Source organism: Protomyctophum bolini (assembly GCF_963924005.1).
Source record: "Protomyctophum bolini genome assembly, chromosome: 11".
NCBI lineage: Eukaryota > Metazoa > Chordata > Actinopteri > Myctophiformes > Myctophidae > Protomyctophum > Protomyctophum bolini.
The window spans coordinates 1,808,930-1,827,053 of NC_137872.1; the positions used below are offsets into that span (position 1 = coordinate 1,808,930).

General features: G+C 42.7%; 1 protein-coding gene across 1 annotated transcript in view; it reads left to right on the forward strand.

The window, feature by feature from the left end:
• The window catches only part of LOC308324400 (neuronal pentraxin-2-like), a gene marked incomplete at both ends in the record, with an annotated part of 18,497 nt that extends 598 nt beyond the window's left edge, over positions 1-17,899 (forward strand). The window contains 5 exons of the mRNA XM_080776444.1: positions 1-359; positions 9,885-10,209; positions 12,964-13,205; positions 16,044-16,223; positions 17,669-17,899. The exon at positions 1-359 is cut by the window's left edge and continues 598 nt beyond it. Coding sequence (XP_080632570.1) covers positions 1-359; positions 9,885-10,209; positions 12,964-13,205; positions 16,044-16,223; positions 17,669-17,899 — 1,337 coding nt within the window. The remainder of the gene's footprint in view (positions 360-9,884; positions 10,210-12,963; positions 13,206-16,043; positions 16,224-17,668) is intronic.
• Between the last annotated feature and the right edge of the window lie 225 nt (positions 17,900-18,124).

An 18,124-nucleotide genomic window follows, 5' to 3' on the forward strand; every position in this document is an offset into this window, starting at 1 on the left:
GGACCATCCGGGAGCTCACGGGCAAGCTGACCGAGTGCGAGAGAGCTCTGGACGGCGGCAGCAGCTCGGAGAGACGGCCGGGGGGGACGGGGACCGGGACCGCCGCGGGACTCCTCCGGGGACGGGGAGGAACCGGAGGGTCAGGCAGGGCGAGGAAAACAGTAAGCCGGAGAGAGGAGGAGGAGGAGGACGGTGGTGGTGGTGGTGGTGACATTGGGGTCATGGTGCGGGACAGTCCGGGCTCTGCTGCTGCTCATGCTGCTGCCCAGCCCGAAGCCCTTCACCTGCTCACCGTCAGGGCTGTGGATGAGCTGGAGATGGCCATCAGTCAGCTGAAAGACCGCATCGAGAAACTAGAGGTAACTCACTGACTCTCTCTCTCTCTCTCTCTCTCTCTCTCTCTCTCTCTCTCTCTCTCTCTCTCTCTCTCTCTCTCTCTCTCTCAGTTATACTAATTCACTCACTCAACTTAATTATAGTATATTTAATTGCTGTAAAACACCATACAGTAGTTAGGCAACAGTTGCCTAATTACTGTATGGTGTTTTACAGCAATTGTTGATGATTGACCGTATAGGCCTATATACAGTGCCACTGCCTACTCCATCATTTGTATAAACTTGTTTTAGGCTTGAGAGCTATAAATGACCAATCTATACCTTTTGGGCACCACTGGCCCTACAACCCTACTAGCCTAATTTCTACTGTCCGGCTCTATGACAAAATATGTTGTATTTAGTGGCTGTGCTGGTGATATAGTGATATTGATATATATATATGCGAGTCTTAATGTCCTTCCAGCTTTCCCTCTCGGTGTCTCTCTCTCTCTTTCTCTCACACACACACACACACACACACACACACACACACACACACACGCACGCACACACACGCACACACGCACACACGCACACACACACACACACACACAGCACCACCATATATCACCATCACATCACTTCCGCCTCCAATTAATTAAAGATGGAGTGCCATGACTTTTTCCCACCCTAAAACACGATTGTCTTATTGTTATATAAGCAGGTATAATTTATTACAGTATTTGTTAAAATGTTGTTTTTCACCAGTTCATTAAGTATGCCTGGTTTGCCTGATGGGCCTCCAGGAAGAAACGCTATACAAAGTTAACACACCCCATTGCAAATAAAAACGAAAAATACAAAAAATGTGGCACTCCCTCTTTAACCTCTGCATATATAGAACAATATAACCAACAATAGAACAAATTAAATTTCATTCATTAATGTATTGATTGTAATGTTCATTTGCATTGTAACTTAGTGAGTCCAGGTTGTCACCACTATAGCCTACATTTCCGCTTCAACCTCTTGAACCCCATTCAGCATCCCTGTATTGTGGGACGAATGGCCACCAACAATAGCCGATGTGTACGATTATTTTAAGTTCTATAAGCTCATGAGAGACTTGGTGCAGACTGAAAACAGTGTACAGTTTTACTAGGGTTTATGTGGTTAATCAGTGCTAGAATGTGTAAAGGAAAGGAAAGGTACTATGTTTACCCAGGGTAACTGGACTAAGGAAAGGAAAGATACTATGTTTACCCAGGGTAACTGGACTAAGGAAAGGAAAGGTACTATATGTTTACCCAGGGTAACTGGACTAAGGAAAGGAAAGGTACTATGTTTACCCAGGGTAACTGGACTAAGGAAAGGAAAGGTACCATGTTTACCCAGGGTAACTGGACTAAGGAAAGGAAAGGTACTATGTTTACTCAGGGTAACTGGACTAAGGAAAGGAAAGATACTATGTTTACCCAGGGTAACTGGACTAAGGAAAGGAAAGGTACTATATGTTTACCCAGGGTAACTGGACTAAGGAAAGGAAAGGTACTATATGTTTACCCAGGGTAACTGGACTAAGGAAAGGAAAGGTACTATGTTTACCCAGGGTAACTGGACTAAGGAAAGGAAAGGTACTATGTTTACCCAGGGTAACTGGACTAAGGAAAGGAAAGGTACTATGTTTTCCCAGGGTAACTGGACTAAGGAAAGGAAAGGTACTATGTTTACCCAGGGTAACTGGACTAAGCTCAATAACTTGTTTACAGCCAGGCCCTGCTCATAGAACATTTCATGGTAGAGGTTCAATGCCTTGCTCAAGGGCACTTCAGCGGTGGTAATTTTAACGTGCCGGTCCGGGGGATACGAACTATAGCGACCTTCCGGTATCAAGACCGCTCCGCAAACCGTTCGGCCACCGCTGCCTCTGTGTTGTAATACTCTAAGACAAGTATTGGACCCTCGTCTGGTTTGACAGACGGGTGTGTGTGCCGGCAGGGTGGTGTGTGACAATCCGGTTGAAGTATACCTTAGTACAGACGGGCCCGGGAGAACAATAAAGCGACACGAGACAGTATCACGCTAAAAGGTTCACAAGATTTATTATACACAACAGGACATATACTGTATAGCTGGATCCTTAACAACACTTGAGACATAACAAACTCTTACTGCAGCGAGCTGACCTTGCAGTCTGAGATGAGATGTCACCAGTAGCTATATAGTATGCTATACAGTTCATTCAGTACACACAATACATTATGAAGTACACTGTGTGCTCTCACGTACAGTGAAGTACACAGCCATGGGCGATCAGATCATAACATAACAGAAGGGTTTTCCCGCATGGCAGTCCTTTAAGTTTCTACTCACGTACAGTATGGCTGTCTGGAATGGTTTACCAGCGAAAGGCTTTTACATTTTGAATGAGAAACAGGATAATTTATCACAGCCTCGGGTGCAGTATGGGCTAATGGGCCAGACTGGTTTTCATCACGATCAATAGTGGTTATTATTCATAATGGTTGTGTAAGGCTGATTAGTGTTGCCCAATCTTTTATCTACAATTATATCTCTTAACCTTCCCACAGAGGGAGACACGATCTGAAGCATAGAGGGAGGGAAGGAAGGACTGACTGGCTGGCTGGCTGACTGGCTGACTGACTGACTGACTGACTGACTGACTGACTGACTGACTGACTGACTGACAGAGACAGAAAGAGAGAGAGAGCACGCCAAAGAGAGAGAGAGAGGGGAGCACCAGACTACAGGAGTATTATCAGAGTAACATGAAATGCTCTGTCTGATCTGGCCAGAAGAAGGATGATGTACAACCTCATTTTTTACAGCTAGAGAAATGTCATGAATAATGCATGATATGATAGGCCTATATTCATCATTAAGAGGAACAGACTAGCGTGTGCAGTCCCTACTGTACCTCTGTCGGTTAAAGGCCTGGTATAATGTAGGGCATGTCGGTATTTGGGCATTTTCGACTATGGCAGGGGTCCTGGCTTCAACAGGGGGTCCTGGACCCCTGCAGGGTCCTCAGAGTAACTGTGTGATGATGGGGTTGGGAACATTAGGCGGAAATAGCAGATCTATTTTTTGGACAGTTTGGTGTGTAGAGCAGACAGACTACAGAGCCAACAGTCTATAAACATTGATGGTTTTAAAGGTTAATTAACCCATTCTGACCTGAGATCAGATTCTAAAAATGTCTTCTACATCCTAACAGTTTTCATTCTGACCTGAGATCAGATTCTAAAAATGTCTTCTACATCCTGACAGTTTTCATTCTGACCTGAGATCAGATTCTAAAAATGTCTTCTACATCCTGACAGTTTTCATTCTGACCTGAGATCAGATTCTAAAAATGTCTTCTGCATCCTGACAGTTTTCATTCTGACCTGAGATCAGATTCTAAAAATGTCTTCTACATCCTGACAGTTTTCATTCTGACCTGAGATCAGATTCTAAAAATGTCTTCTACATCCTGACAGTTTTCATTCTGACCTGAGATCAGATTCAAAAAATGTCTTCTACACATCCTGACAGTTTTCATTCTGACCTGAGATCAGATTCTAAAAATGTCTTCTACATCCTGACAGTTTTCATTCTGACCTGAGATCAGATTCTAAAAATGTCTTCTATGTCAGTTGCTCTTCGACTTTTCAAAAATAGCAGACTCTACAAGCTCGTAGCGCGCCACTCGGTGGCGCGCTATGAGCTTGTAGATCTGCTATTTTTCAATAGCTAAAGCATAACATGATGCTAACACCAAAAGGGGTTCCCGCCCAGAATGGGTTAAAGGTTAATTAACTACTGTCTGAACATATTCATTAGCGCCCATCAAACATATTTACCCATTCAGGACGGGAACTCCTTTTGGTGTTTTAAGCATTGTGTTCTACTTAGCTATTCTTTAAAAAAAACACTTATCGTGAAAATGTGGCGCAAATCTTTGAATATATATTCTTTCAGAGCGATAGTTTTTAACTCAGATCTTTGCTTCTAGTCAGGGGATATTAATAAAATCTGGGAATACATTTCTTACCAAGAACTTTCATGTGTTTGTTAGGGTTTCACTGTCTAACTAACATGTCCCACATTGGTTTCTATTCAACCACCCTAGGGGAAGTTTTGACAGCTGCTGAAAGTTGGGGTACCAATACCATCAACATCCAATTAAAATTTCATTATACTTCATTATAGCATGTGATGTGTCAAACTAGGGGGTTTTCATCATTCTGAACCCATTCCAAGCATTAGTTTTTCACGAAAAACACTCCTTGGGCTAAATTCTAAAACTGATTTAGGACTAGAAGACATTTGTATAGAATCTCCGGTCTAAATTGGTTAATAGAAATTACAACGTTCTACAATTATTAAACCTGCCAAAACAATCACGTAAACGTTTTAAGTTAGAAAGCTTAAGCACATTGTAATGAAAAAACACATGCATTTCTTTTCATGTAACCATTATGGCTAAAAATTGCAGATCTACAAGCTGACGTGATGTGTTAAGAGCTCGTAGATCTGCTACATGTATTTCTTACTTGCCAAAACAAAGGGGGTTTTTTTTTACCCTAAAAAGAAAAGTTATTGAAAGAAGAAAACAGTAAAATGACAACATGAACATACATTGCAGTGAAATTAAAAACATGAAGAGAATCAACCATTTTAATTTAAGCATAATTGTGGAAAGTGGGCAAGGCGAAAAACTACCCGTGATGGGGATTGGGGGAAAAGCCTTGAGGCTCCATGTACATGTTGTTAAGTGCCGAGTGGGCAATACATGAAATGCAAAACACACTAACTAAGAACAAAACTGTTTGCCCAGTGATATGAATATGAATGTTCCCCACCCGCCCCCCTTCAATCTTTCTGTGTCTGTCCACATGTAGAGCTAACAGCAGCAGGTCAAGGCCTTCAAATCGATGACAATGACTTTGATTGATTGATTGAAATATTTATTAACAGTTTGCAGAATTACAGTACATTTCAAGCACAAACTCAATACAAAGACTTAACTGTGAGTGGACGACCCAATTAAGCACTTGTTCACAACGGGGTCCACCATGTTCAATTCATCAAAACATTTAGAGACGTACAAATAGACACTTCTATGTAGTTAAAGAACAGAACAGGAATTCATCATAAAGGAAGCAAAAAGGTAAAAGAAACATATACAGTGAGGGGAAAAGGGGGGGCAGATTTTACAGGGGCCAGTTTCGAATTGCAGCCGTCCGTAGGTGCTCTTTAAAGAGCGGTTTTGAAGGAGTCAAGGGATTCACATGTCTTAACGACTGTTGGTAGGGCGTTCCACATTTTGGTGGCATAGGAGCGAAAATAATTTAGTGCCTTGTTTGTGCCGAATCTGGGTTGTACATGGTTTGTTTGACAACTATGTAATTTCTTTGAATTCATAATTGTGGAGCATTTCTACCTTCCAAGGCTACTGTACAGTACGACCCGTAACAAGTCCATTATATGAGGCTGTTCTCATTCAACTGTTCATAATAGGCTACTATGATTCATTTTGTATAATCATAAGCAGGAGGCAGTGTGACCACATGACCTATAATATATACTGTATGCTTTAGGCTGGCAGGGCAGGGTGTTTTTTCTCAATATTGATTTCACTGTTCTGGACTCAATATACTTTCGCTGTTGCAGTACACGACCGCATGCCTCTGTCGCTCTCTGTATTTTGCGTGTCTTAAGTTCCAGGTCTTATTACCTACGTAACTTGAGTAAACTAAAGACCTGGAGGCGTGGTCAATGCCATTTGGCTATTCTGAGTGGCCAAAGAGCATTGATCACGCCTCCAGGTCTTTAGTAACAGTTTACTCAAGTTAGGGAATAAGACCTGGTACTTAAGACACGTAAAATACAGCCCATGCATGTGTGTACACAGAGAGCCCATGGGCCCAGACAGAGAGAAAGACGCAGAGAAGGTAGACAGTGAACGTGATAAGTGTATGATTAGAGTGAGGAAAGAAGTACAGTAGATGCCACGGTTTTAATGAGCCATTAAACATAGAAATGCTGTTATAAAAGGTCTGGTATTCAACTATTCACTAGGACATGAAGGACAGGAGTGCTGGTAATGAAATAGTGTTCTGGTAATGGGCTTGCTGGGTGCCCTAGCTTGTCAAATACAATGGAACTCATCTCAGTTTCATCCTATTAGTCTAAAAGTAGGTAGCAATACGTGGACAACCTTCTGTGGCAGCTGGGGATATTATAGGCCACATATGACTGCCATAAATTGGGAAATGAGCCAAATTGACTATAGCAAACTTTATGAAAACCTTTAAGTATGTTGGGAGCGTTTCTTTAACAGCAGGAGAACAATGGCGAGCGACACTTGAATTTAATTGGCTCTATCGCCCACTATCGCCGGACGACGTCGCCCAAAAGCTAAATTATTTTAATCTTTTCGACTGCCCACTTTTCGACCATCGCCTGTTCGCCTGCTATCGCCAGCTATTGCCAGTAGTCGCCGGGTCCCATTGACAAATAATGCACTTCCGGAAAATTCGTCTGGCTGTCGCCCTACTGTTAAAACGTACTGTAAGAAGTGATGGGAAGTTGAATCACCTGATGAGTACTGGAAACACTGACTTGTGTGCACTTCTGTCATGAACTGTCATGATGTATTATGGATGGTGTACCTTTATTTTGTAGTATCTAGTATCTCTTGGTTTCCTCTGTTGTTGTTATCGTTTCCTGTGTTGTCTCACCTCCCAGGCTGTGATTGCTATAGTTTTCTCCACCTGTGTCCTGTTAGTGTTAAAGTCTCCCAGCCAATCCCTATGCTGATTGTCAGATGTGTTCACCTGTGTATGCATACCTGTGTCTACTTAAACCCTCCGCTCCTGGCTGCTTTTCTTTTGTTCCCTGATTATTATAGATGTTATGGCGTTCTGCAGTGTTTTCTGCATTTGGCCTGTTCTGCACTAGACTACTCTGCAAGTCTGCATTTTGGATCCTATGTAGTCCCACTGTGAAAAGTTCACTCACAGACAATATTTGATGCTAACATTCATTGGAGTGTAACCGGTGTAGTCTGTCTCTCTCTGCATTGTGTTGAATGGACAGTCGGACCCAGAACTCTCTTTGGAAACCACGTTTTATTCTGACAAAGAATAACAACAGACACGTCTCCACGTTAGTTCTTAGTAGTGCAAAGACTCCTCTCTCGTTCCAAGACGGAAGTACAGAAGGAAGAGGTGGAGGTGTGGCAGGACATTTATACAGGGGGCAAAAGGGGGAGACTTAAAGGAGCTGTGACCTCTAATGCACTATGTATTCCTATATACACATGAACCATGGAGAATTAAGTCAGGTAGAAGCACTTATTTGTATCATTATGTTGTGTAATTATATAATACTGTTACATATACTCTTCCCAAATTCCTACCATCCCCTTATTTATTCCTTTTAGCTGAGAGCACACAGCTAGTAGGCCTACTGTGTAAGTCACTCTGTCAGTCAGTCGGTTTATCGGTTCAAACATTTCAAGCACAAAGTCATCATGGTCACTGTTCTTTTCCCACATTCTTCGCTTCTTGTTCTATTTCTCATACAGTAGGCAGAGTTTAAAATAGGGTGCATTTTGCATCCCAATTGCAGTTTATAGTTAAGGGACGCAATAAAACAACAACCTCTGCATCCACCCACGGGATGCACTATACTGTACTACTGTACTGTTTTTTTTATTCTAGTTTTTTTTTATATCTTTAGTTATAATAATACTTTCTTCTTCTGTTTTCTACATGAATATAACCACATTAAAACAATATCAAATTAAATAGTACACCACACACACACGGCTGCCGATGTGGGTCATATTAATAGTATTCAGCGGACTCTATACCCCAGTGTGATTGTTATGTGTTTCTGTTATATAACACAATATGCCACAGGATGCACAGCATCACATGCAGCTTTTAACAATCTCACACACTCCGATTCCTCTCCATTCTGTCCCCTGTGGCTGAGCTGTTTTTACAAGCAGAGCAACAGCAATTTGTTGCTGTGATTAAGAGTGCTCTCTCCTGGCACTACCCATGCCGGGTCTCTCAATTATTTGTTTCCCTTAATGCATAATTGATTTAACTTAATTGAAAATAACAACCTTATCGAGATTTAGATTTAGCTTATCTTAATAGGGGAAGTGTTTCATTTACCAGTTTCTCAAATTAAGCCCCAAACTAAAACTAAACTGAGTGAGTTTATAAAGTGGTGCCAGTATAAATATTATGGCTTTCATGCCATTTTTAAGCCATATATACAGTACTGTAATTATGTTGTGTGATTGATACACAATTGATAATGAAGCTCTTTGCGGTTGAGGCTCTAGAAGTAATTTTAACCCATTTAGACCTGACGTCGAAATTTAAAAAAATAATCTTCAAAATCATGTCAATTTCCGTAAAGATTTGGGCACATTTTAACGATTTTTTCAAAAATAGCAGACCTACAAGCTCATAGCGCGCCACTCGGTGGCGCGCTATGAGCTTGTAGATCTGCTATTTTTCAATAGCTAAAGCATAACATGATGTTTAAAACACCAAAAGGGGTTCCCGCTCAAAATGGGTTAAACCATGATGCACTCCAATGGATTATTAATAATAGCACTAATAACACTTTTGAGAAATGTCACTCAAAAAATTAAATTATGTGCTGTATATCAAATTACACTACCTACAGTATGACTCCCCATGGAAAGGAAGGATTGAATCACTCCCATGAAAAATATATAACAATACAGTAATAGTCATTTATTTTATTATGAATATATATTTTATATTTATATAAAATATATATTTAATCACCTGCCAAACCAAATGTAATCAGCCTAAGGTCATACCCCATGATTTACAGTAAGTGTCCATTCCGAGCGATCGTTAAATAAAATAAGCATAGCTGGGAATCCTTTTGAATATTCAAATACATTTGTACCAGCTACTAAGATTATGCAAGCATGCTGCAACAACTACTATGCAATTTACAATTTAGGCATTTAGCAGACACTCTTAATCCAGAGCGACTTACATTAAGCAAGAACAAAAAAGCATGGGAATACATTGAGTAATTTGCCTCATAAATTAGGATCCCTAATCATGTGGATATAAAGCAATGGATTTAGTAGAAATGATTTAAAAAACAAACAGTCCAACAAATTATTGGATGACTGTGCTCGAAAAAAAACCCCAAAAGTGAGACATGGCATTTCACACTAAACATAAAGAGGCTGAAAAGGTTGGTACATTTCACACTCTGCTAAAGCTAAATAATAAGAAGCTGAAAAGGTTGGTACATTTCACACTCTGCTAAAGCTAAATAATAAGAAGCTGAAAAGGTTGGTACATTTCACACTCTGCTAAAGCTAAATATAAAGAAGCTGAAAAGGTTGGTAGTCAACATGACACGTCTCACACCAGTAAATGTCACTGCTAAATAATGCAGAGTGAAGTGTTTGTGATATTTTCCCTTTCATTATAAAAAAACCCAGTTCTGAACCCATGCTCTTGTCTGTCTGTCTGTGTGCTGCAGTTAGATATCGGCCCATTTCAACTCAACCTCACGGATGCCACTTATGCCTCCATATCGCCCATGGGGGGAGGAGGAGGAGGAGGAGGAGGAGGAGGGCAACCTGACATCCCGGAGGAGCGTTGGGTGGAACCGGTTGAGGGCGGAGCCGGAGCCGGAGTTGGGCGGCCGCCCTGGACGTTGGAAGACCTGGAGACGGAGCTGCAGAAGAAAGTGGAGCTGCTGGAGAAGGAGAGGACGGGCCTGAGGCTGGAGACGCTGAGACACAGAGAGGACATCGACCAGGGCATCCATAAGCTGCACCAACGCATCGCAGGCCTGGAGGACGGTAAGGAGGAGGACATAATGGGATGGATGGAGACATACTGTACATACTGTGCTGTTACTGTACAGGGGATTAAGAGAAACACAATAACAGTTAACCCATTCTGGACGGGAACCCCTTTCGGTGTGTTAAGCATTATGTTATACTTTGGTTATTTCTGTCTTGTCAGTGAAGCTAAAAACACGAATTGAAACTACTTTTGAAAATGGAGGACCCTCTGATGTAAACAAGTCTTAGTACTTTCTGGTTTCATCCAGTTTTTGTATTGACTTTCGTGTGAAATGTACCCGTTCTACATACAGTACTGTGAATAAAATGCTCAATCAATCAATCAGTCAGTCACCAAAATCCGTACCGTTCATCCACCGAGGCGCATGAACGGTGTACAGAAAACTCCACAGTGAAGTGGGAAGTGGGGCCTGGTATACAGACAGATCGGAGAGGTCGGGGGGAGCCAGGTTATTGAGAGCTTTGTAGGTGGTGAGCAGGATTTTGTAGTGAATTCTTTGTTTGACGGGAAGCCAGTGTAGGTGGTGGAGGACGGGTGTGATGTGGTCTCTGGAGCGTGTACTGGTGAGCAGGAGGCGGGCAGCGGAGTTTTGCAACGTGTTGTAGTTTGTTGAGGACTTTAGGGGTGGTGCCGTTTAGTATACTGTTGCAGTCGTCAATCCGGGATGTGATGAATGCGTGGATGGGGTGCAGGTCTTTTTTCCGACAGCATATTGATCCGAAACCTCAATCCTAACCTAACCCTAACCGCAAGCACGGGAGCAGCGCATGTCGGACCATTTCGCATCGCAGCGAATGCCCCCCCCGCTGCGGACCCTCATCCGTGTGGATGAGGGTTTCGGGCTCGGCAGCAGGGAAAGACAGAGGGCTGGAGGCGGGCGATGTTCCTGAAGAAGGCGGTTCTGGTGATCTGGTTTATGTGGGGGAGGAATGAGAGGGTGGAGTCAAATGTGACACCAAGGTTATGGATGTGGGGGGAGGTTGTAACAGTGGAGCCGTCGATGTTGAAGTTCTGGGTGGAGCTGGTGAGAGAGTTAGGGCCGATGAGAAGGATTTCTGCTACAGATGGATGGGCCATGTGGGCGTGGTGCCTGGTATACAGACATAAGTACGCCCAGACGTACAGTATACGTAATGCTACAGATGGATGGGCCATGTGGGCGTGGTGCCTGGTATGCAGACATAAGTACACCCAGATGTACAGTACGTCATGCTACAGATGGATGGGCCATGTGGGTGTGGGCAGTGCCCTCATGGTACTGTAATAACTGTATACCAACAGCTGCAGTTTCACACACAAAGCTCCACAACTCCCTCTGTTATTGGCCTTATTTAGACCGCCATGCTGTTCCTAATTGAACTGATCCTTATTAACTGATACTTGTGGAAAGAAAAGGAAGATGAGAAAGAGACTATTAAAATGCAGTTTGGCCAGATTAAAAAATACACTGAGCATAATATTATATATCTGGGAAGGAATAGGATGTGAAGGAATTAACGTGAGCATAATAAAAGAAGAACGCGGGAAGTCTATTTGATCACTTTCCATAATTGTGTACATCAGCAAATAGTTTCCACTTTCCAATCTCTCCCTTGCTGTCTCTCTCTCTCTCTCTCTGTCCCTCTCTCTCTCTCTCTCTGTCCCTCTCTCTCTCTCTCTCTCTCTCTCTCTCTCTCTCTCTCTCTCTCTCTCTCTCTCTCTCTCTCTCTCTCTCTCTCTCTCTCTCTCTCTTTATCTACAAAGTAAACTAAAGCTTTCAAATAATTGTAGTGTAGTAAAAGTGCAATAAATTCTCCCAATAACTGATCGTGGGGGTTAGCAGAGATGGAGTACTTAGGCTGGGGAATTGGGAATTGGCTTTACTAAATTGGGACTTGAAGGGGAGATTTATTTTTTCTTTTGTCTTTGAAGGGCCATGTTTTACACAATAACAGTCTTTTCATTATGTCTGCCCACGATCCCTGTGATTCATACAGTACGTTTGTTTACCCCACAGTCACTGATACTAAAATCTGATATTTAATTTTAATTTTTTCTATGAATCTGTGACTTGACACCCATACTGTTATAAAAAGAAAAGAAAAAATATTTTGAAAAGAAAAGAAAAGTGCAATAAATTGGGAATTGGAAATACTCAAGTCAAGTACAAATAACTAAAAAATTATACTTAAGTATACGGTACGTAGATGTTCTTAGTTATTACTTTACGCCAGGCCAGGGGTTTTCAACTGATTATGAACCAGGGACCACCACCCTGACTGATATAATCAACCTGGGGACCACTGTTGTGTTATTATATTGGTTATATTGGCACATTTCCTAATAATGGTGACTCAACCAGTCAATCCCGTACAGTGTACGGGTGTGGGGCGTACACTTTCCCGTACAACTGTGGAAGTTCTTGACATCCAACTTTCCAGTATAAATGACATTGACGTGCCAGTTATCAGTCACCTATTTGTGCAAATAAAGGCCCTTGTCACAGCATCGGAGCCCACAGTGTGCGAGCGTCTCTGAGCGTGTACTACTCGCCGCTCGGCACCTGCCCAAGTTTGGGTTGGATGTGCATGTTTTTGTACTTTTTTCGTGTAACATTGATGTGTCATCATCATACATCACCAGGTCATTTAGTGCACTCTGTTTCGCGACTTTGCCACCTTCACGGACCACCAGTGGTCCACGGACCACCTGTTGAAAACCTATATGCTTTACACCGCTGCCTTTCTTTGGGGTGTGTCTCCTCACAGCAGGACGTCCCGTCTTCCCCGAGGGCTACCGGCTCTCCTTCCCGTCCAGGACCAACTACATGTACGCCGTGCTGACGCAGCCCGTTCCCGAGCTGCGGGCGCTCACCGTGTGCCTGTGGCTCCGCCCGGCGGAGGCCGGCGCCATCGGGACGCCGCTGTCCTACGCCGTCCCGGCCCAGCCCAACGAGCTGGTTCTGCTGCAGGGCCTCCACACGCCGGTGGAGCTGCTCGTCAACGACAAGGTGATGAATGCCACTTATATAGCCTGACACCACATAAGACAGGAACGCCCAAAAACGTCACATCCGGTTTTAGCCCGGGGTAAGAATTTTCTATGGCTGCCAATGCAACTTTTTCCAATCCTTAATCACATACGGACAAACATCTATGCCGATAATATCTAACCTGCGGAGGTAACGTGCCTTGTCCACGGAGCAACAGATCTTTCAACGTATGGCATTGCAAATACGTTTGATAATAATCGCTACTCTGTGCAATATTGTTTTGGAAATGCCGCAAATTGCATTGCAGTGAACGAGAGCAAATCACAACTTCCCCGGGGGTGGTGACTCCGCCCTGAATACGAGCTGTGATGTCTATCCCAGCCAGTGTTGTTTTCGTCGACTAAAACTAAGACGAAAAAATGTTCGTCAACTACCTTTTTTCACTGCACATGTTTCATTATCTATATTACTCTGCTTTCATTGAAGCGGATGGCCATGATGCACATTTATCATATCATTGCGTCATATATAGGAATAGGATCTTGTGTCTTCTAAGGAAATCCCTTTAGGGCAAATTGAAACTCATTAGTTATTTATAATATATAGTAATAGTAAATACTGTAAATTCGAGCAAGAGCCTTGACACTTTTTGTGGTCACGGGGTGAGATAATTAATTCTTAATTGTTTGTTACCCGTTTGAGAAAGAGAGAGTTGCATGTTGAGTAAAAAACAGTACAATGTTTTGCATAAGACGTACAGTAGCTATACTGCAGCAAAGCCATTAAAGTTCTAGCGTGAGCATTGCTCATATAAATAAATGACAATAGTACAGTAAATTAGATTACTGTAGAAAGCAAGATGACTGTGGTTGGGGCTCGGGAGGGACATTTCACTGTATTAACCCATTCTGACCGGGAACCCGTTTTGGTGTTAGCATCATGTTATGCTTTAGCTATTGAAAAATAGCAGATCTACAAGCTCATAGCGCGCCACCGAGTGGCGCGCTACGAGCTTGTAGGTCTGCTATTTTTGAAAAATCGAAGAACGACTGACATTTTTAGAATCTGATCTCAGGTCAGAATGGGTTCATCAGACCAGTGTGTGTCCAGTGGAAACCTTGTATGAATCTGATCTCAGGTCAGAATGGGTTAATATCACAATAAATCGGAACAGCATGCTTCATGACAACACATAATGATATTCAGTGGCATTTCTAAATGGCAACATGCTGTATCTGCATTTTATCATTTGCCACCTTATTAGCATGGTACGGCTTTAGGCGAAGAGCAATGATCTAATTATGATAATTCATGCTGAATGAGAGAGCTCCAGTGTCCTTGGAGGTGTACAGAATATCTTTGAGACATGCACTAAGATATTTAACCCATTTTGCGCGGGAACCCGTTTTGGTCTTAGCATTATATGTTATGCTTTAGCGATTGAAAAATAGCAGATCTACAAGCTCATAGCGCGCCACCGAGTGGCGCGCTACGAGCTTGTAGGTCTGCTATTTTAGGAAAATCGAAGAACGACTGACATAGAAACATTAGCTTTTTCAGAAAACTGTCAGGATGTAGAAGAACATTTTTAGAATCTGATCTCAGGTCAAAATGGGATAATATGATGCTGGGTCCCGGAAGACTTTCATAAGAAAAAAAAGGAACACTTTCATATAAAAGAAAGTATGATTCATTGTGAAAGTGAAAAGCCCTGGCCTTGATGCCCAGGGAATTCCTAAATGGGGGCTTTTGTGAAATGTGCAACTATGCAATCCTTGGACCGGTTGGGTTCTGTATTCATAATATCAGCAGCCTGCTGCTGCTATTGTTGTTGATGATGATAACGGTGGCAATAACACAGTCAAATCCACAGCAAAAACTCGTTACAAATGGATAAATGAACACTGAAGATGCTGTGAAGAATCGAAAACAAACAAATCACGTACGTGTGAAGTGAGGGGCGCACTTATCATCAATCATCATACATCACATTCCCATCACAAACCGTTGCAATCGCAAAGAAAAAGTTGCAGAAAATTTCTGATCAAACAATGTTGCTCACACTATTCTGCCATCATATCATTCTCTCTCTCTCTCTCTCTCTCTCTCTCTCTCTCTCTCTGCCCCCCCCCCCTTGTCCCCTTGTCCCCTCACTGTATATGTTTCTTTTCCCTTTTTGCTTCCTTTATGATGAAATCCTGTTCTGTTATTTAACTACCGGTACATAGAAGTGTCTATTTGTACGTCTCTAAATGTTTTTATGAATTAAACATGGTGGACCCTGTTGTAAACAAGTGTAATGCTTAATTGGGTCGTCCACTCACAGTTAACAGTCTCTGTATTGAGTTTGTGCTTGAAATGTACTGTAATTCTGCAAACTGTTAATACATATTTCAATCAATCAATCTCTCTCTCTCTCTCGCAAACTGGAGAAAGGAAAGGAGAGCATATTTATACAAAGGTTGGCTATACCCTCTTAATAATACTGGTGTCAGAACCCAACCAACAGGTCCCTGGTACCACCCTCCCAAGGAGACAGTGGTCTATGCTCAATAGATTCAGGACTGGACATCATGGCCCCTGCTTGGCCAGCCTCCACAAATGGGGCAGTAGCCCAAGCCCACTGTGTGCGTGTGGTGAGGAGCAAACTATGGAGCACATCATAGAAGTTTGTCCTATCCAAAGACTGGAAGGAGGATTAATTACCCTCCATACAGCAGACCAGGAGGCAAACCGCTTGGCTTAAGGACTTTGCATTCGCTAAATAAATAATACTAGACGAATGGGCCCCCGACAGCTGAAATAGTTGGACTTACTTGATTTGACTTGAACCTCTGTCCTTCTGTCCACCACTAGGTGGCGCAGTTGCCCCTGAACCTCTCCCGGGGCAGCTGGCAGCACATCTGTGTGTCCTGGAGCCATAAGGGTGGAGCCTGGCGGGCCTACCAGGGAGGCAAGCTGAGGGGAGAGGGCTCCAACCTGGCAACCGGACACCATGTGAGGCCCGGAGGAGTGCTCATTCTGGGGCAGGAGCAGGTGACTGGATCAGAACCAATACAACAATATTATACCTATTGGTGACTGGATCAGAACCAATACAACACCCATATTATACCTATTGGTGACTGGATCAGAACCAACACAACACCCATATTATACCTATTGGTGACTGGTTCAGAACCAACACAACACCCATATTATACCTATTGGTGACTGGATCAGAACCAACACAACACCCATATTATACCTAGTGAGAAAGAGCTATTGCGACGTAATACAAGAAAAATAAACGTGATTTATATTCTCAACATGCTGTTCTGGTTGGAAATATCAATTTGCGAGAGCTAATGGAGCAATTTATTGAAGCACTTACAGAGGCTGTAGAAAAGGTCAAAGCACAACTATGATGCCATATTTTACATGTATGTATGTCTACGTTTCAATCTTATTTGTAAGTCTACCAGCCAAGATGCCTATATATTGTAAAATGTCAAACTAACTGATGAAATGTCTTTTCTTGTTGCAATGATAATTGGAACCTTGGGGAGGTTGGGGCGATGGGGGATTTGTAATGAAAATGGAAAATGCTTAATAAAAATGTGTTCTGGACAAACAGGACCTGGACGAATGACTTAACTTAAGTCTTTAGTTCGTTCAATCAATCAATCAGTACAACAGTTAACAAAAATAATATTCAAAGAAGACGGGGCTTGCACTTGAAAATGTCTACAGTCTATAATTGTTGTTCAAACCTTCAGTTAAATCTCTCTCAAACGCTATAGGAGACATTTTAATGACGTTTATGGTGTTGAAGGCGTGAACTGCAGCCCTGCCTGCCCGCCCACTCATCCAATCTGTTGTGTCCTATTTCCTAAAGGGTCCAGTTGGTTTACATTATAATACATATCTTCTACATGGGGAAACCCATTCCCCATTATTTTTTTTCACTTACCGGTAATTCTTATTGAAGGAAGAACAGACAAGAAAACCCAACTAACAAGACGATACGGAAAGAAAAGAAAAAGACAAAAAGTTAAAGAAAAAAGGCTGCATTTTTCACATTACAAAAAACATTCAATGAAATCCTATTTGCAATATCACTATAGGCTGAGAGAAGAGATTCCACTTTTCCCACTTTTTATAGAATTTATCCTCTTGTAGTCTCAGTATGAATGTTAGTTTTTCCATAGTATACAGTTCCTCAATAATGTCCATCCATTGATCTTTCGTTGGTGGGTCCTGTTGGCACCAGCGTCGAGTGATTGCTTTTTTACTTGATGCTAAGAGGATCTTGATTAAATATTTATCATGCGTTAGAAACTCTTCAGGGATTAATTCCCAACAGTAGGAAAGAAACAGACAGAGGTATCTCCAGTTGGTTTACATTATAATACATATATCTTCTACACAGGGAAACCCATTTTCCCCATTTAATGTTCTCCTGTATTTTTCCCCTTTTCACTTCTCCACCAACTCAACAGGATTCTCCGGGCGGTGGCTTCGACTCGTCCCAGGCGCTGGTGGGGGAGCTGTCCCAGGTGGCCCTTTGGGACCGGGTCTTGACGCCCAGCCAGGTGGCCAGCCTGGCGCGCTGTGGTCGGGTCACACACGGCAGCGTGGCCCCCTGGACGGAGAGGGGCGTGGAGGTCCACGGTGGAGCCACCAAGGAGCCCGGAGAACCATGCAGCAAACACAGCAGGAGCTCCCAGTGAAAGGCAAGGCAAGGCGAGGGATTTAGGAAATAACAGAAATAATGAAGAGGAAGGGAGGGGTGGTACGGTACGGTACAGCACAGCATATGGGTAGCCATTTTTTAAGTCTACCTTCTATACCTTAAGGCAGTGTTGATCCCACCCCGGGCTCCTTGAGGGGGTTCCTTTGCAAGATGTGTTAATATATAGCATCAAATCCAACCGATTTACAGGCTCACGATGTGC